This window comes from Ruditapes philippinarum, unplaced genomic scaffold (assembly GCF_026571515.1).
Source record: "Ruditapes philippinarum isolate M1 unplaced genomic scaffold, ASM2657151v2 ctg697_1_1_1_1, whole genome shotgun sequence".
NCBI lineage: Eukaryota > Metazoa > Mollusca > Bivalvia > Venerida > Veneridae > Ruditapes > Ruditapes philippinarum.
In genome coordinates this window covers 296,415-317,640 of record NW_026859667.1, presented here as the reverse complement: position 1 = coordinate 317,640, position 21,226 = coordinate 296,415, and the positions used below count along the sequence as shown (strand labels likewise).

The 21,226-nt window shown below is 34.4% G+C and overlaps 1 protein-coding gene across 1 annotated transcript; it reads left to right on the top strand.

The window, feature by feature from the left end:
- Window positions 1-7: 7 nt before the first annotated feature.
- Window positions 8-20,855, top strand: LOC132757459 (glutamine synthetase-like). The gene is made up of 7 exons (XM_060748741.1): window positions 8-153; window positions 7,004-7,190; window positions 13,866-14,027; window positions 14,479-14,625; window positions 15,822-15,949; window positions 16,513-16,712; window positions 20,286-20,855. Exons 2-7 carry the CDS (start codon window positions 7,007-7,009, stop codon window positions 20,572-20,574), a joined length of 1,110 nt encoding a protein of 369 aa, XP_060604724.1. The 5' UTR covers window positions 8-153; window positions 7,004-7,006; the 3' UTR covers window positions 20,575-20,855.
- The last annotated feature ends 371 nt before the right edge of the window (window positions 20,856-21,226 follow it).

Genomic DNA, 21,226 nt, shown 5'->3' with positions numbered 1-21,226 from the left:
AGCCTTTAATTGCAGCGTAAACATGCCATGCTTTTTATGCAGCGCACACCATGACCTGCTGAAAATAAATCAATCTACTTACTGTGAACGTAGCCTCATAAACTTTCTATCATTTCAATTTCTATCAAACGGAGGACGTAAACAAAATACAACGTGAGTTTGTGTTAAAGTTTTCTTTTCATTTATCTTCTGTTTTCAAAATAATGCAATTACTTTATTGAATTTGATATCATGCATGTTTTTGCCGAATTCCATGCACTCTTTTTATAAGCAAGTTGAAAGTGTCGTTCTGGGTATCTCGCTTTTTTAGATTGTCTGGAATTAGAGAAAGTTTGTGCCTGGCAGAAATATGAGGAAAACGGGTCGAGTTATTATAGACACTTTTAAAGAGTTATCATAATTTTATAGACCTGGTAATTAAACTTGTTATTAAAACAAAAAGAACTGCGTTATTTTCACACACAAACATTCACAACCTGTGACATTTATGATAAAATGGTAACATCTGCAAAAAAATAATTCTTTTCCTGCGTTTTATGTCCTGATGAGTATTAACATAAATTTTATGAACGATCAATGTTTTTCTATAGTTTCATAACAACACTAGATAAATAGGTACTGTTGTCAATCTTCGATAGAGCGAACGGTTCCGATTACAGACATTGTCTTAATGCAGCATGCCTCCAGATTCATGCTTATTTTCATGAACGAAAGTTTTGAAAAAGTATTTAAAAGTAAAACAAAGGAAGTAGTTTTATACATTGCAAACGGAACTCACAATCCACATAAATTACCAAACAGAGGTCAAAATATACATAAATACCTCTTACTCAGTTAATAACACAGTAGAATTATAGTGATTGATACTGCAAAATCAGTCATTTATCGCACATAGCATGCAAATAATTAGATTAATATTGAACTTTTTTACTTTTTTAAGTTCTTAATACATTTTTCTAAAGATTAAATTTGTTGAAATATTTGGGTTCATCTTGAGGTGAGCTGCTTTAATGCCCAAGGTTCGTGTGGATATAATTTGTATACATGAGCCGCATCATGACAAAACCAACATAGTGGGTTTGCGACCAGCATGGATCCAGATCAGCCTGCGTATCCGCACAGTCTGATCAGGATACATGTTGTTCGCTATCAGTTTCTCTACTTGTAATAGAGTTTGTAAGCGAACAGCATGGATTCTGATCAGACTGCGCAGGCTTGTCTGGAACCATGCTTGTCGCAAACGCATTACGTTGGTTTTGTCTTGTCGCGGCTCATATGTTCGTCTCTTCAATTCTGGACAAAATAGAAGTACATTTGTATCTATCTATATATTCTTTACGTGCAAAACGCTTATGTTTGATTTATTTTCCATTAAATAAATATTTGAATATTTCACAAGCATAAAGTTATAGGATAGGGTCGATCAGTCCTAGACGTGTACTTACATACAACAAGATAATTTATACATAGCTTGCCACAAGTCACAAATACCAGGACATTATAGTTGAAGCACTTTTTCTCTTATATAATTGTTTTTAAAAATTGATTAAAGATAAGAGCTATATATAAGCGGCTTTATTTACATCTGAAATACATTGTGCAATAAAAATGATATAGATGGAAAAAAAAAATCAAAAACAAATAGAGTGTTGAGCGAGGTTTTGATTGGTTAAAGCTTATTTATTTAAGGTCGATTGCGAAACAAGTTATTGCAACTTATATCAAATTATCAATCACTTTCGATTCGGCTTCCTGGAACCAACCAGTGCTGGTGTCATATATAGAAGCATGGTCGTGACCCGATGATTGCTCGAACACATGATCCCTGGGTTGAGAGGCACAAGCCTTTATCATAAGACCAATGCTCCCTTATAAGCGAGTTTTTAAAATGAGCCGTGTCACGACAAAACCAACATAATGCATTTGCGACCAGCATGGATCCAGTCCAGCCTGCGCATCCGCGCAGTCTGATCAGGATCCATGCTGTTCGCTATCAGTTTCTCTACTTGTAAAAGAGTTAAGCGAACAGCATGGATCCTGATCAGACTGCGCGGATGCGCAGGCTGGTCTGAATCCATGCTGGTCGCAAATGCATTATGTTGGTTTTGTCATGACACGGCTCAAATAACGCTTTCAAAAAAGATCATTAAATTTTTATGTACTAATAATAATTATAATATTTAGATGCGGATGATTATTTAATTTATATGTTTATTGTTACCCTACAAGAAACCTGCATCTTGTAACGTATTTTAAGCATATGTTAATTGTGCAACACACTCATTTAATGCAAACTGCCAACATTGTTTTTGAAGAATTTGTCTTCATCATTAAATGTCAACACATCTTTTGGGTTATCTTCAAAGGCAGAACACGGTTATCAGCAATATCCGTGAAAAGCCGGTAAATTTGTGACCTATAAATATTTGTGACCTCTAGAAATGCTTTCTATAAGTAATATGCAGTAAATTGGAATAAGATCAAAGTCTTAAGATGAATGCTATCTTTTAAACATATATCAATTAATAAAATATATCAACTTCAATGTTATCACGATTTACCTGAACAATAATTATATTGAGGTCTACAAATATTGGCAAAACTTATACCTGATAACAAAATCGATAATGTTGCAATTGGTTTAAAAAAAAATCGAACGATTGATAGATCCCTAATCTTACCTTTTATTTGAATATCTATAGATTTAACCACAAACATTGACATGTGCTCTTTTGTTGTGAAATTCTAATTGTATCCACTAATCTAATTATTAGAATTAGGCAGGTCAGGGATCTATGTATTTAATTGGTTCTGTAGCCGTCTTCGCCGGAAGTAAAACTAAATATATTGTGTTATTGTTATACTGTATTATGTACATAAAGTAAGTTCCCTATTCCTTAATCCTTTTCGAATAAGGAATAAGGAATCAGTTCCTTATTCCTTTTTCGAATAAGGAATTGGGAACTAGTTCCTGATTCCTTATTCAAATCTAAATAAGGAACAGCAGAATTAGTATTTATTTAAAACAAAATTATCAGAAAACTAGAACGATTCTTTCTTTCACAAATCTGTTGAAAAATGCATAAATCAATCATCAAAATCATAGAATAAAGCAACCGCATCGACCTATTTTTTAACAATATTCAAATCGAACAAGGATTTATAAACCCGTTCCTTATACCTCATTCAAATCATTGCATAAAGAATCTGCATAAATATTTTTGAAAAAAATGTTAAAGTCGGATAAGGAATAGGGAACCAACTTTATGTACATTATATAATTTGCTCTCCCTCATAAGGTAATTATTCCGGTGATGAGAGTAACTCACCGAACGGTGCAACGATTGCAGAGCTGCGCCCTGTTGAAGTCACAGTGGCTTACTTTTGTGATCCTTTCGACTTGTAAACCACAAAAACCACCATTATTTATCATTTTCTTGACGGATTCTTGACCCAGTGGTAACGCGTTAGGGAACAGTTTTGATCACGAAACAAGGGTTCCTGGTTTTTTAACGAACCAGAGTCTCCATTGAAACGAGAAACTGCTGTAATATGTATTAAACCGAAAAAATAGAAACAATTAATAATTCAACGCGCAAACCGCGACAATAAATAAAATGAAGCAACAAAAAAAATAATACACAAAGAAGCAATCACCTTTGCAAAATCAAGCCGTTTTGATCAAATAGGTGTTCAGTTGCAACAACATTTTTAAAGTCCAATGATTTACATAATTCTAACGTGCCTTGAATTTTGAAAAGGGAAAATCTTCACTTAAATCATGATATGAAAAGGATGTCAAGAGCTGTCTCTGATTCTATATTCTATGGATTTTATTGATTCAATTAAAGAAATTATATTTTGATTCAAAAGTATTCCATGTTTACATCGTCTGCACTGTTTTAGTTTTGATATATAGTTTTGATATAAACTAAGAATGTTTGTACAGTGGTATATCGACATGCATATCTTATAAAAGTCTAGTGTTATCTTATCAATAAATGTATAACTTATTTTTATACAGGTCATGGACAGTCACTATAATGTTTCATAAAGTCTGATTTGATTTCGTGTTATTGATCACACACGGAGTTTACAAAAAGTGTAACTGTGATTCTGACCTTTGACCAAATGCAGTAGGAACATCAACTGCCAAAGGGGTTTCAAAACTTAACCTTACTATTTATCAAGTGATTGATATGACAAAGATTTTACACATACAGCTGCTGTGACCTTGACCCTTGACCAATTTAAATAATAAATCGTATGACTAGCGCAATGTGTTAGCTAACTAGTATTGGCTAGACTAGCTTTTTAAGGTCAATGCTATCATGACCTTGACCTTTGACGTATTTACCTCATAATCAATAGGGGTCATTATCTAGTAATGAACAACATCCTCACCAAATTTAAGGAATGCTATCATAAGCCATTACTTGTGATTAGTTGAACAGGCATAAGGCCACTTTCAAGGCAATGACGACCTTGACCTAATGAGCTAAGAATCATTTTCTGGCCATGGACATTGCCACAGCCAAGTTACAGCCGTTTTTTTGCTCGGGGCATATAGCTGTTGGACCGTTCGTCCGACTGTCCGTTCGAGGTTTACCTAAATGGCAAGTTAGATTTTTCACCTGTACCAATGGCTTCATAATGTGCACACTTACTAATCAATACAAAGTGCATGTTCTGGGCAAGAAACACAACTACGACTTGCATTTTTACCAAGTTATTGCCCTTTTCAACACTTTCAAATAAATATGGTTAACCTAAACCGGCAAGTTGGACATACAATGTATCTTAAGTGTTATCTTCACTAATGGCTTCATAATTTCTTACTTATCAATATAAAGTACATTGTAAGATATTGCCATGTTATATAACTGTGACATCCATTTTTATAATTGATTTTCCTTTTAATCACTTGAAAATAGCGCCTTGTATGGTTAACTTATTTCGGCAAGTTGGATGTATTTTAAATTTCTCCTTATTACTTCATTTATTTAATGAAATCTGTCATATTTGGTAGGTAGATACCTATAATGGTCTTCTAATTTTTTGTGGAGTAAGGGGTCTCTATGTCAATGTCACTGGAGTAAAAATAAATTCAAGCAGTTTTGCTCCCACAGCCATTATGTTAAGTTGATGCCTTTCATATCTGTCATGTGGTTCTTCCTCCTTTTGGTTTAATAAGAAGTTATTTGGGTCAAGGTCACCAATGTCAAAAGTAGATTTTTACACTTTTACTTATGTATTTACCTTATTGTAATGGCAGATGTCTTTTATATTTGGTAGAAACATAAAATTGAGGAATTTTCCTTTGGATGGAGTGAGGGGTCAATTGAGTCAAGGTCACAAGTGATAAAAATTGATTTTTACCTTTTTGCTCAAACAGCCTTTATTAATTGACAGTTTTATTTAATGTTTGGTTAGAAGATAACTTGCAAAGTATTCTTTTTGATTGAGGTAGGGGTCAGTGGGTCAAGGTAACCATTGCTAAAAATAGATTTTTATAATTTTGCCCATACAGTCTTTATTTATTGACAGATGTATTTCCTGTTTGGTAGGAAAAAACCTTTAATTTGTTCACACATTTTATACAGCATTTGTAATTTTTTACCAATGTCTTATATTTTCTAGGAACATACCTAAGTTGGTCATTGAAATGACTTGTATGATATTCTTCCTTTCAACTGAGACTCAGTGGGTCAAGGTCATATTTGCCAATAATAGATATTTACACATTTGCAGGATATACAGCCTTTATATTTTGACTGATGTTTTTATATTTAGTAGGATGATAACTTGCGTGGTCTTCTTATGGATCAGTGGGTCAAGGTCACCAGTGCTCAAAATAGATTTTTACACTTTCGCACATATAGCCTTTTTATGGACAGATGTTTTTTATACTTGCACAGTATTCTTCCTTTCGATCGAGTAAGTGGTTAGTGGGTCAAGGGTGCCAATAATACTAGTAGATTTCTACACATTTGCCAAAACAGCATTATTTTTGACTGATGTTTTTTTTCTCCATATTTGAAAGGATAAATTGCATCCTTTCGATTGAGTTAGGAGTCAGTTGGATCAAGGCCAAGGGTGCCAAAAATAGATTTTTACACATTGGCTGACACAGCCTTTATTTAAAGACTGATGATTTTTCATATTTGGTGGAATGGTCCAGTGCTGGGAGTCACAAGGTCAATGTCGCTTGTGCTAACAATAGATTACTTACACTTTTCTATACAACCTTTGTATTTTTCTCACAAATGTCTCATATTTTCAAGGAACATACCTAAGTAAGTTGGTCCTTTAAGTTTGGTCACTGGGTTCAAGGTAAAGTCTTGCATTTACATGTATATATATTTGATAAATTTGAATATTTTTCAGCTTCTTCAGAAGTCATAGCAATGACTCGACAACTTATATTTTTTCACAATTACAAAACGCCAAGATTTTGTCAAGTTATATAACTTTTTGGACCATTTTTCTGTCCATAACTGAGTGAATGGGTAAACATTTTTTGAAATATTGTTACTAGCCGGGGGCATTTGTGTCTGTGTCTAACAAACGCGTTTACTGGTCGGTCATGGAAGTGATGACACATATTGGTACGGATGTACGGACCGAACCCGTCACAGTATTCATTCTTAAGTGAGAAAGGGTAGCCGGACATAAAAATATTGAAATAAACCGGAGGACTAAGTACTGTGTTTATATCATTTTGATGTGTATCAATATATTTTCAAAAACGCTGATCTGATTCAAACTCACATTACTTTAATTTTTGGCAAAATGTGAGTCTTTGCTTTTTTCACAAAGCACTATCTGCAGTCCTTTCATACATGTTACAATCTCCAATGGCCAGCATATTTTTATGTTATTGTTTATTATACATAGATAAGAATCCGTTAGACTGTGTAATGTCCAAATATAATGTATTAATTTATACACGAATGTGTAAACCGTTCGCATACATGTACTAATACATATGTATTTATGCCAGATCATGTACAGCGGAGGTGGCAGTAGAGGATATACCGGCTATACGGATAAAAATGTGTTGAACCATTACTTGACCTTAGACTTGCCAGATGATCATATCATGTGTGAATACATTTGGATAGATGGGACAGGGGAAGGAATACGGTCCAAGTGCAAAACGCTCGACTTTGAACCAACCAGCTTGGATGGTATGAACCTGCTTCACTGGTGTGCATGTACCTTAAAGTTTATTTGGCCTTTACAGCAATCTAACGTCTGACCTGAATTATTTATTTTTTTTAAAGAATTAGTTAAATTTTTTTTACTGTAGGGAATAGGGTTAACGCCATCCCACTTTAATAGTTTGTATCTTTTAATATTATGCTTCAAAATTTTTTTCCTTGGGGGTATATTTACGTTAATGCCCTGTCGGGGTTCATTTAGCTTTATGCCTTGCCAGGAATCATTTAGGTTTATGCCTTGCCGGGAATCATTTACGTTTATGCCTTGCCGGGAATCATTTAGGTTTATTCTTTGCTGGGAATCATTCAGGTTTATACCTTGCCGGGAATCATTTAGGTTTTTGCCTTGACGAGAAACTTTTAGGTTTATGCCTTGCCGGGAATCATTTAGGTTTATGCCTTGCCGGGAATCATTTACGTTTATGCCTTGCCGGGAATCATTTAGGTTTATTCTTTGCTGGGAATCATTCAGGTTTATGCCTTGCCGGGAATCATTTAGGTTTTTGCCTTGACGGGAAACTCATTTAGGTTTATGCCTTGCCGGGAATCATTTACGTTTATGCCTTGCCGGGTATCATTTTCGTTTATCGCTTTGCCGGAAATCATTTAGGATTTTGCCTTGCCGGGAATAATTTAGGTTTATGCCTTGCCGGGAATCATATGGGTTTATGCCTTCAGTTTTATGCCTTGTTGCAGGTAATTCAGTTTTATTTTTTCCCGGTGATCTTTTTAGTTTTGGGTCTTTGCATGGACAAACTTTTTTCCGTATGGCTGTAGTAGTCAAAAATATGTCAAATCAAATTTTTTTTTATCCGGGATTTTAACCTCGATACACCAACCGGATAAAAATTTTCGGTTTAACATATTCTACAAAAAAAAAATTTTAGACATATACGTAATAAATTTTGTTTGAATTATTAAAACATTTTTTTAAAAATATTTCAAAGGTTAAAATTTTTTTTTTTTTTTCCTACTTAAAATTAAAAAATTACAAGGGGTAATCATTAAGCATGAAAAATTGGGGGCATTTTCCCTTAATTTGAATATTTTTTTTCGGCAACAACGAAATTTTTTACTCATTTTCCATTAATCTGAAACTTTAAGGTATTAGATATCAAATTCACATGGTAGAACTATCTGTTTCCGAGATGTTATTGGGTGATCGACGAGGTGTTCCCTTTTTTCTACAAGCCGAAGCTTTCGTACAGAATAAATACACCATGTGAACTAGTAAACTAAATTTTCTAATATGGTGACATTGGCCTCTAAATAATTCTTATATTCTCAAACATCTCAGTCGGTAGAGCCGTTTTTTGTCTCATTGTAAAATTTGGCGCCTTAAGGGGAACTTTGACGTTTAAATTCCCAATTATTTTCTCTGTTCCCATTAGAAATTTAAGGACGAATTTAAATAAAGTGAGGAAGTCTCACGGGTCTGAACTGTTTACTAATTTGGGGAGTAAATTTTTCTCACCCTGTGACATTTGCAAAATACATTTAATAAAATAGTGAACATATAATGGTATAATGATTGTAGTTCCCATGGCGACGCTACATAATATTTCAAAAATAGTTAACATCCGGGCGATCTTTGGACTGCGTGTGTATAGCATAACAAAAAATTGGCACAATAAGCCGTACACCATATTACATTTATTGGCGACGCCGGTGAGCGGCGTCGTCTCTTATGGAATGCTTTTTATTTTTGCCTATGGAAGGAGCTGTTATTATTAGCAGTCAATGTCATGTTGTGTTAATTAGTTTTATTTTGATTCGTAAAAATCAAGTAAACAACTATGTTGTTATAATTGTATTTAATAACTTTATGTAAAAAGCATGTGCATTGTGAATTTTTTTTCACGAAATTGCAAGCTCAATTTAAACAGCTTGTCCCTTAGTTTTATTGACAATACTAAAACCCGTATTTCGAATATCGTTGTGGTCTACATTGATGCCGTATCCATTCATTCATTCATTTATATATTTTCAAAATTTTCTTACAAGAAGAAAGTTCACCTGCAAATGAGTATTATGATACGTAATGAACTGCTGTAAACGATTATCCTATTATTTTATTCATATTACGTTTATCTGTTGTACAGAATGGTTGTTTTTTACAAAGTGTACCAGTATCCGGATGTTGAAAGCTATCCGATTTTACTGCAATTACTGCTTATGACCATTTTTTTATGAATACTTCACCATTAATTTGCATGGCTTAATAAAACTGAGCCTGCAACATTTCATAATTTTGCTGTTTTTATGGTGTTCTTTTGGGTTTCATGTTTTCTCCTATTTTAAGGGGAAGTAACTTATGTTTACTAAATTATTTGTTCTTTTCCGTCTATCTTAGGTATTACTTACTATTTTTTATTGTATAAAATGTACCAGTTGTAAGGTCATCAAAAGCATAGAGGCCTGATAAGTGAATATTGATAGATTTTTTTTACTGGCTTTAAGTGAATATTGATAGATTTTTTACTGGCTTTATATACCTAAGACCAGGATTTTTTCTACATGTAGTTTATTCAGTTAGTACATACCTACAGATATTCTGCTAGAGGAATCTTCTAATCAATATGTGAAACTAATTATTATTTTCTATGTGTTTGTATATAAATTGTTAATAAAATAACCTTTGGTGAAAATGAAAGGTAGACTATTAAAGCTATATACATATAGGTGCTCATTTTAAACACTTGATATATATGCATTTAGTTATATAGTAAAGTCTAATGGAAGGTTAAAAAGAGGGATTCAATGTTTAGACACTCACACAACTCAATCTTTATTACATGATATAGACTATTTGAGATTTATTTTCACTTTTATACTATCAATATAGTGGGGGAAATATGTTGTGGTTTAGAACTGTTTCATCATTAAAGAGAAAATGTGAAGCCGGCCGTATAGCTCAGTTGGTCTTCTGAAAGTCATGGGTTCGAGTCATGGTCAGGCAGTTTCAGTCAGGTTTTAGAAGTGGCTTTACAACTGACACATGTTTGATTCATTTAAAAGATTGCATTAAATTTGAAATTAACAAAGGCAGTATTGCATGATACTTTTAGATCTACAAAGGGCATTTGATACAGTTGATCACACTAAACTGCACATGAAGAAGTTCTTTTTCTTCTTCTTCATGAAATTTCAAGCATTTGGCATATGTAAGGACATCCTTACATGGTTTAACTCTTATCTCTGATAGACAGCAGCTTGTAGATGTGGATGGTACTCATTCTACTACTGCTCTGAGTACCTATGGTGTCCCCCTGAGGTTCATTTTAGGTCCTCTTTTATGTCTAATATATGTCAATGACATGTCTGCAACCCAACCCTAAGTAATAAGCTTTTATTATATGCACAGGCACAAGTGTCAGACCTGGGAGAAGAAATATGACCAGATTGATAAAAAAAACTGTGTTCATCTTAAAAGTGTCAAAAACCAAAAAAAAAAAAAATGTAAATAGTGACCCTCTTTTAATTTATACTATAAACTTACAGTATATTTTTAAAGGGGGTCATTATTTACATTTTTGGGGGGATTTTCACACTTTTTAAAATGAACATAGTTTCTTTTTATCAATCTGGTCATATTTTTTCCCAGGTCCGATACTCGCGCCTGTGATTATATGCTGATGACTCAGGTATCCTTGTATCTGGAAAAATAAATCTGAAGAAATTCTTTCTTATAGCATGAGTAATATATAAGAATGGTTAATTGACTATAAATTGTCTTTGCATCTTGGCAAGACAGAGTCTATTCTTTTTGGTTTAAGTTTCAACTTAAACTGGGCCTAGCCTCCAGGTCACATGTAATGGTACTGCTATAAAGTACATATCTTTTGTTAAGTATTTAGGTGCAAATCTGGATCAAATTCTTTTGGCGTCGCCCTTTGATGCTTTGCATCAATACTTTTCTTGTGAATGGCTGGGACATTTTCTGGCATTTACAAGGTCGACAACGCGCAGATAAATTGACTTGCAAACCCATTTGCAAAATTCATAGGATCTTGACCTCTGCTTTACTCCTATAAATGACCTGAATTAAACCATGATTTAATAAGATCGTTGATATGACATATGTCGCCAGCTCATGTACATATAAAATGTCATTTGCATAGAAGTTGTTATTTGTATATACATTGTACAGTTTAAACTGGTTAAAGTCACTCGCCTCCAAATGATAGAAGTAAAATTTCAAGTTAATGTTAAATACTGGAACTGGTCTAGTTAGGAACTAAACATTATTACTGAAAAATCAAGAAAGAATGTTGACAAAAGCGTCAATATATCGTATTTCTTCTTCGCATAGTCTGCTGCTTTGTAGTATATTTTGAACATGGTCACGTGTCACAACAGTGCAGTGGTTAGGTCAGGAACTGAACCATTTTGAAAAGTTATTTATAAATACTTTTTATACGCCTTTTGGAAAACGGGTCGTATTATAGTTTCCCTTGCGGGCGGGCGTTCGGGCGGCGTCGATAATTTTGTTCGGAGCATATCTCCTACACGCATTGAGGAATTTTATTGAAACTGAATAGAAATGTTCACCACTATGAGAAATTGTGTCGCTCACATGAACCAGGTCTTTGTACTAGGTCAAAGGTAAAGGTCACACTGAGAGGTCATTGAAAAATGCATGTCAGGAGCAAAACTTCTATATGCATAGAGGGATTTCAATATAACTTTGCACAGGTGTTTACCATTGTAATGAGGAGTGTCCCTAGCAAAATTTAGGTCATTGCGGCCAAGGTCAAGGTCACACATAGGGGTCAAAGTTCAGATAAAAATATTAAAATATGTTTTCGGACCAATTTAACATCATTAATTCACCGTGTATATCCAGTAACGCAGTGTTGAAACGCAGGAATTATGAATAATTAACGCAGAATTATGCAATTAAGTAGCTAAAACGAACATCGCGAGATATAAATGGACCAATTTTTTTTATTGCACACCAAGTTGGAAGAAATGAATTGGCGCATACGGTTGCTAAGACATTAACCTTTAAACACCATAAAATAATTCCATGAAAATGTTTATTTTTCAAGACCATTCGTGAAAATGACTACCTGACTAGCGTATTGATGGCGATTTTTAGTTTCGTTGATATCTTTAGATGCAATACGTGCATATTACTAAATGATTTTTTATATTCGGTGTACCTGAGGCATTTTCTAATCTACTCGTGTCATATTACACTTATTCTAAAATGAGACCATTTTACGAGGTAACGCCGAACTCTTGAACGAAACACTGAAGCAACGGCGGTTATCTTATTAAAAGTAGCTAATTCTTATTTTACCAGCTCCCTTCTTTTGTTATATGATACTAAGTCTTTAAATTTTATTTAGAATAAAATATTTTGGTTCGTTCTAATGAAACTTCATAGAAATTTTCACTACTATAAGAAACAGTGTCATGCACATAAACCAGGTCTCTAGGTCAAAGGTCAAGGTCACACTTAGCTACCATTGACGAACGCTTGTCTGGAGTAAAACTTCTACATGCGTAAAGTGTCGCGAGCAAAATTCAAGAACCTGTGGCCAAGGATAAGGTCACACATAGGGGTCAAAGTTCAGATAAAAATAAAAATGTGTTTTCGGACCATTTAGTCATCATTTATTGAGGGATTGAACACCATTGTGAAGCTAAGCATTGTGCACATAATCCAGGTCCTGCTTCCAAAGTCAAAGTCACACACAGAGGTCAAAGTTTGTGAACGGGCATCATTTAGTCATAATTTATTGCTGGACTGTAACACAAATAATAACTTTCATGTTTACAAGTGTGACACGTGTAATTTAGGTTAATATTTGCAAGGTCAAGGTCGCTAGAGATTATAAAATATCCAGATATTTTCCGGATATTGCCCAGAGCATATCTCCTATAAGAATATCTATAATGCCCAAAAGCTTTTGTGACGGGCATGTTTTGCGACGATGTTGCCCTTGTTTATGTTTAGTTGTAACTCAAAGAACCATTAACTAAGTGAGGAGTGGGAATAGAAGAAATATCATGTCTTGCAGCGATGACTATTCTGTGTATTAAGAGTATTTTAAATATTAAGAGTAGTGTTGCAGTCAACATCTAATTATACTTACCAAACACATACACAAAAAATGTTTTGTGTTGTCTTTATTTATTTATTTTTGTGTGTGTCAGATATATTTCTAAGCGAGGAGGTTTTATTATTATAAAAACTCATCTTAAAGTTTATAGAACTCAAACGAATTGATGTATATTATAATTTAAATTTGGAATTTGAAACATCCGACATGCTTAAGTATAACTCGCTCACACAGATCTTGTGTATTAAAAAGAGTGTTGTTGCCAACATCTAATTATACTTACCCAACACATACACAAAAATGTTGTTTTTTGTTGTTTTTATTTATTTATTTTTGTGTGTGTCAGATATATTTATAAGCGTTGAGATTGTGTTTTACTCGTTTTATTATTATAAAAACTCATCTTAAAGCTTATAGAACTCAAACGATTGATGTATTTTGTAACTTAAATTTGGAATTTGTAACATCCGATATGCTTAAGTATTACTCGGCCACTAAGAGCTTTTATGCTGTGAGAAATTTATTTAATGTTTAAATGTTCTATACATTCTATTTGTGTTTTATTTTTCAGACTATCCAATATGGAACTACGATGGTTCGAGTACATATCAAGCTGAAGGCTCGAACTCTGACATGTACCTTCATCCGTGCGCTATCTTCAGCGACCCATTTAGACGCGGGAAAAATAAGCTCGTGCTCTGTGATGTCTATAAATACAACAAGGAACCTGCAGGTATAGTATTTCCTTCTATACATCCACCATCACAACCATCATCTTCATTATTATTATCATCATTATCATTATTTTCACCATCTTTATCACCATCATCACTATCATCATTTTACCACCATCATCATCATTGTCATCATCACCATTATCATTATTTTCACCATCTTTATCACCATCATCATTATCATCATTTTACCACCATCATCATGATTATTATTATCACCATTATCATTATTTTCATCAGCATCTTTATCACCATCATCACTATCATCATTTTACCACCATCATCATTATTATCATCATCATCATTGTTCTTATCATCATCATTATTATCATCAGTATCATTATTTTATCATCATCGACCAAAACAACAACATTGAATCTTTATATATCTTTGCTGTCTTGCAATCAAATTTAACATTTATGTTGTATTATTAAAACATTGTATTTCAAGATTCAAACAAACGAAAAAGTTGCGCAAAAGTCATGGAAGCGGCAAAGGACTCTCACCCTTGGTTTGGCATTGAACAAGAGTATACACTTCTGGATTTTGACGGTTACCCATTTGGCTGGCCAAAGAATGGCTTCCCTGGACCACAAGGTATTGTCATAGTTTATTTATATAACATAGATAAATACAGAATCCTTAAAGAAAGCCCAACACGGCAAAATTGAAAATGTTGCAGGCTCGGTTTGATTGAGCCTGTTCATGGACGGTACTGGAAAGTGCAAGTTACCGTCCACGCCCCCTAGCACCGGCTTAAGCAGAATTCAACATTTTACATGAACTGGTAAAATTTAGAATTTTGAAACATCCGCAGATGTGTTCATATGGCGGTTATCATGGAACCTTCAATAAGACACGTTAGTGCCATTCCATGAAAAGCGGCATATGGTCCCCAAGTAAAAAAATGCGTGTGCCCTAAACGAGAAAACAATGGGCGAAACTAAATAAAATGGAATTTTGAAAGGGGATCTGAGGTTATGAAGCCTGCGTATCACAGATAAGACGTCAAAAGACAAATTTAAAAAGCAGGCAACATATCCTAAGGGTGATTCAACATTATTCAAGTAGGAATATTGGAACCACCCAACTAGAAAATGCCAAAAAGTTGAAACTAAAAATACCACAAGCACAACAATAATGTCGTGCTGAACGATATTCAAGGATCGAAAATATAACATCATTGATTAAATGTACGGGGAGACTTTTTACAGCCGCCACACGATTAATAAACATTTCTACAAAGGGATATTTGTCTTGTCCGATTTCTGGATTAAACGGTTCATATGTCATGTGTGATTGTCTTGTCCGACTTCTGGACTAAATGGTGAATGTTATGTCCGATTACTGAAAAAAGCAGGTGCGTGATTGTTGTTAATCGGTACGTTAGTTTTATGATAATGGGCTTAAATACACGATCTTATGAGATGACTTCTAATCCAGTTACCTCTCTGGCGTGGGTTCGATCCCCGGGAGATGCTTTAGTAGTTTAGCATTGAGGAAGGTTGTCTAGTACTGGTGTAACGGTTAGGGAACTACCCGACTTTACGACTGAAATACTGTTGGTAAAAGGCGTAAAATGAAACAAACAAACAAACAAAATTATGAGATGAGTTTAAAAATCGAAGATATTTACATGTCTTACATATTCTTAAACATTTTTAAAGGTGTTGATGAATTAGTTTTCACTAAGACTCCTAATTTGAGTTAAATGATATCTCTACGTAACTTCCATTCTGAAACAGTGTTACAATTACGAATATATATATACTAACAATATCAATATTTGCTAGGACCGTATTATTGTGGTGTTGGTGCTACGAGAGTTTATGGTCGAGACATTGTTGAAGCACACTACAGGGCAAGTCTACATGCCGGCGTTAAAATAGCCGGATGTAATGCTGAAGTCATGCCCGGTCAGGTACGTTTGTGTAATATTTTAAAAGAAATTCCCATTTCCGTAATTCAATTATAGTCAATTGTTATCATGGTATCCCAGCCCCGGGGTTGTGTTAAGACAGCAGAGAAAATAGCCAAGTATTCCATTGCACTGTTTGGTCATTGGGTTGCTCTTGTTTCGGTGCCAACATACTAGTTTTTCGGGAATATTGCCATCTTAACGTCCAAATATTTAAGACTACGTTTGTCCCCGGGAATGGGATCTGGTGTTACAATTGGCTGATGAAATAATTTACAAATATATGTATTGTACCGACATATGAAGAGTAGCATGGACATCGGAACCTTAGCCCCAATATAATAGATCTACATGACTTACCTTTACGTTAAGTCTTACAATTTTATGGATATTGATTTTAGCATTTTCAAATTAGATAATAATATTCCTTGAGGTATTGAAACGAGACATATAAATATAATTTATAATTTCTAACTTAGTCAAACTTCTCTTAATAAGAAAGGCATTTCCTTTTTTAAAGAAATTACTGTATTCAGAAGTCATCAAACATTTCACTTTTTACCTAGTGGGAGTACCAGGTTGGACCATGTGAGGGTATCTCAATCGGTGATCATCTGTGGGTTTCCCGTTATCTGTTGCACCGTGTGGCGGAGGATTTTGGTATAACTGCGACCCTTGATCCTAAACCCGTTCAGGGAGACTGGAACGGAGCCGGGGCTCACTGTAATTTCAGTACAAGTGCGATGAGAGAAAAAGGCGGACTGAAGTGAGTTTTTCCTGTTTGATCCGTTGCTTTTCCATTTTTTCATTTTGTTATCTAAAGCAAGTTATTCCAATTTGATACTATAAATGCATCTTGACAGATGATACACATGCTTCTAAAAACAGATATTTGCATGTCTCTAAATATACACATTTTGGAATATAAAGTTAAAATTACTTTATGTCCAATTAGGGTATATAGTGAAAGATTGATATCAGTTTTTAATTGGATTCACATAAATGAAAAACTAGAACTGCCACTGTCATGGCGTGAATACCCCCGCATACCACTTTGTCAGAATCAACAGTGGCCATTTAGAACTAAGGACAACCTCCCTGCCAAATCTTACCAAGCCAGTGCATTGCTAAGTTATGTATTCTACATGCGTCAAATGTGAAAATGTCAAAATCAATACACTGCAGACAGGCATTTTTAAGCATTTGAGCAGACAAGGTTATTATAGTAAAAATCCCTGTGACTTGACCTCTGACACAGTCACTTTAAATCAATAGGGGTCAGGGTCGTCATTTAGCCATAAACAATCTAAATACGAAATATGAAGATTGTTGACCAAAGCTTTCTTAAGCAATTGAGCCGAAAAGCAAAGCTTTTATAGTCAAGGCCCCTGTGACCTTAACCTTTGACCCAGTGACCTCAAAATCAACTTGGGTCACCTAATGGGTAAGGATAAACGTCCATGCAAAATATGAAGACTGTGGTTCAAAAGAATCTTAAGTTATTGGGCGGACAAGCTTTTTAAAGTCAATGCCATGTGACCTTGACCTTTGACCCAGAGGCTTAAAATCAATAGGGGTCATCTATTAACCATGACTAACCTCCATGCTAAATATGAAGAATGTGGGTCAAATGAGTCTAAAGTTATTTGGCGGACAAGCTTTTTCTAGTTAAGTCCCCTGTGACCTTGACCTTTGACCTGGTGACCTCAAAATCAATAGGGGTCAATTTACTTATTATGACTAACCTCATGCCAAATATGAAGACTGTGGGTCAAAGGAATCTTAAGTTATTGGGCGGACAAACTTTTTTATTTTTAGTCCAGGCCTCGGTGACCTTGACCTTTGACCTGGTGACATAAAAATCAAAAGGAATCATCTACTAATCATGACCAATCTAAATACCAAATGTGAAAACTGTGGGTCAAAGGAATCTTAAGTTATTGGGCGTACAAGCTTTTATTAGTCAAGGCCCATGTGACCTTGACCTTTAAGCTGGTGATATCAAAATCAATAGGGGTCATTTGCTAATCATGACTAACCTTCATGCCAAATATGAAGACTGTGTGTCAAAGGAATCTTAAGTTATTGGGTGGACAAGCTTTTTTAAGTCAAGGCCCTGTGACCTTGCCTTTGACCCAGTGACCTCAAAATCAATAGGGGTCATTTACTAATCATGACTAACCTTTATGCCAAATATGAAGACTGTGGGTCAAAGGAATCTTAAGTTATTGGGCAGACATTTTTTTAGTCCAGGCCCGGTGACCTTGACCTTTGACCTGGTGACCTCAAAATCAATAGGGATCATCTTCTAATCAAGACCAATCTAAATATAAAATCTGAAGACTGTGGGTCAAAGGAATCTTAAGTTATTTGGCGGACAAGCTTTTTAAGTCAAGGCCCTTGTGACCTTGACCTTTGACCTGGTGATATCAAAGTCAATAGGGATCATCTACTTATCATGACCAATCTAAATATGAAGATTGTGGGTCAGAGGAATTTTAAGTTATTGGGCGGATAAGAAAAAACCGACGGACGGCCGCACGGGGAGACGTCCGGACGACCGGACGGCCTGATGGACAAACTGATTCCAGTATACCTACCCCACTTACATCTTCGTTGTGCGGGGGTAATAACGTCGTAAATTTCTGTAACTATCCTTAGCAATTTGCCAGTAACGTTCAGTTCATAAAAGACATTTTTAAACTGTTGATTAATCACCATTATAACTGTCAATCTTTTGAAATACATAGTCAAATCAGCTCAACTTGACAATGAAAGAATAAGCATAATGTCACAATTTACTGTGAACAAGGAGGGGATATATTGTCATTCACTATTTATTGGAGAATATGTGTAAGCAGCCGGACAGCTCAGTAGATAGAGCCGCGGAACGGTATTCCGAGGGTCTTTGGTTCGAGTTCCTACTATATGTTGTGTCTATTCACAGACATATTGAGGGGGATAATCAAATGATATATGTTTTGTCTATTTACATACATATTAAGGGTATAATCAAATGATATATGTTTTGTCTATTTACAGACATATTGCGGGGGGTAATCAAATGATATATGTTTTGTCTATTTACAGACATATTAAGGGTATAATCAAATGATATATGTTTTGTCTATTTACAGACATATTGCGGGGGAGGTAATCAAATGATATTTGCTATGTCTTTTTACAGACATATTGAGGGGTATAATCAAATGATATATGTTATGTCTGTTTACAAACATATTGAACATATTGAGGGGGATTATCGAATGATATATGTTTTGTCTGTTTACAGACATATGTATGGGGGATAATAAAACAATATATGTTATGTCTGTTTACAGACATATTGAGGGGGGTAATCAAATGATATATGTTTTGTCTATTTACAGACACATTGAGGGGGGTTAATCAAATAACAAATGTTATGTCTATTTACAGACACATTCAGGGGGAATAATCAAATGATATATGTTTTGTCTATTTACAGACATATTGAGGGGGATAATCAAATGATATATGTTTAGTCTATTTACAGACACATTGAGAGGGATAATCAAATGACAAATGTTATGTCTATTTACAGACACATTGAGGGGATAATCAAATGATGTATGTTATGTCTGTTTACAGACACATTGAGGGGGGATAATCAAATGATATATGTAATGTCTGTTTACAGACATATTGAGGGGGATAATCAAATGATATATGTAATGTCTGTTTACAGACATATTGAGGGGGATAATCAAATGATATATGTTCTGCCTATTTACAGACATATTGAAGGGGGATAATCAAATGATATATGTTATGTCTATTTATTGACATATTAGGGAATAACAAAATTATATATTTTATGTCTATTTACAGACATCTTGAAGGGGAATAATCAAATGATATATGTTATGTCTATTTATAGACATATTAGGGGATAATCAAATGATATATATTATGTCTATTTACAGACATATTGAAGGGGATAATCAAATGATATATGTTATGTCTATTTACAGACATATTGAGGGGGATAATCAAATGATATATGTTATGTCTATTTACAGACATATTGAGGGGGATAGTCAAATGATATATCTCATGTCTTTTTACAGACTTATTGAGGGGGATAAACAAATAATATGTTTTATGTCTATTTACAGTAATATTGAGGGGGATAATCAAATGATATATGTTATGTCTATTTATAGACATATTTGGGGAAAAATTTAAATGATATATATTATGTCTATTTACAGACATATTGAAGGGGATAATCAAATGTTATATGTTTTGTCCATTTACAAACATATTGAGGATGATATATTTTTATGTCTATTTACAGACATATAGAGACAGCTATTGAAAAGTTATCTAAACATCACAGTAAACACATTCATGCCTACGATCCCCACGAGGGCAAAGATAACGAAAGACGTCTCACGGGACTTCACGAGACTTCAGATATTCATGATTTTTCGGCCGGTATAGCAAACCGCGGTGCTAGTATCAGAATCCCCCGCCAGGTGGCAGAAATTGGATACGGTTATCTGGAGGATAGACGCCCGTCCTCTAACTGTGACCCATATTCTGTAGCAGAAGTCATCGTGCAGACGACAGTTCTTGACGAATAAACAATATTGACATGTACACTTTCTGTTGAGAGGAAAACATTTTTGTGATGACGACAGTTTATAAAACTGTTTTATTTTACAGATATTCTTGTCTGCGGTATTGTAACAAAAAAAACGTTTGTGCATATGACGCATTACCTCTCTATATTATATGAACAGCTAGAAACTTTCAGTATATATAAAACTGTAGGTTATGGATTTTGTTACTATGCATACATTTTCTATATCTGCGTGTGTTACTGGTTTGAGAGAAATGTAATAAAAATAATCAAAAAGGTCAATTGGATTTTAAAAGGCATTTTATAAACAACCCTAAGTCATACAAAAATACAGACAAAATAGCATATAAATCCTTATAAGAACCTGACATCAACCGTTCTCCCCCTTTCACACTCCAGCACGTCAAAAACAGAATGATGTAAATCAAAGAGCCGCAAGCTCTGTGGTATTTTCTGATTTTTGCAATCTAAATAGTACTGTATATCTGTATGTATTTTCCTTTATTATACTATAGTTCATCTTACAGGGCCCCGAGTTGCAGCGACTGTGTTTAGATTTTTTACTATAACATTTTGATTTTGATGCAGTCAAAAGAAGCATTTGCTTCGTTCTAATAATTTGACAGACGCATGCCTAGAAAAATTGAAAATTT

What these genes read in the sequence shown, in the direction of transcription:
- LOC132757459 (XM_060748741.1), top strand. Translation starts at nt 7,007, where the DNA reads ATGTACAGCGGAGGTGGCAGTAGAGGATATACCGGCTATACGGATAAA. An exon ending in TGAACCAACCAGCTTGGATG is followed by an intron (nt 7,191 to 13,865) that starts GTATGAACCTGC and finishes TTTATTTTTCAG; the next exon opens with ACTATCCAATATGGAACTAC. An exon ending in ATACAACAAGGAACCTGCAG is followed by an intron (nt 14,028 to 14,478) that starts GTATAGTATTTC and finishes TTGTATTTCAAG; the next exon opens with ATTCAAACAAACGAAAAAGT.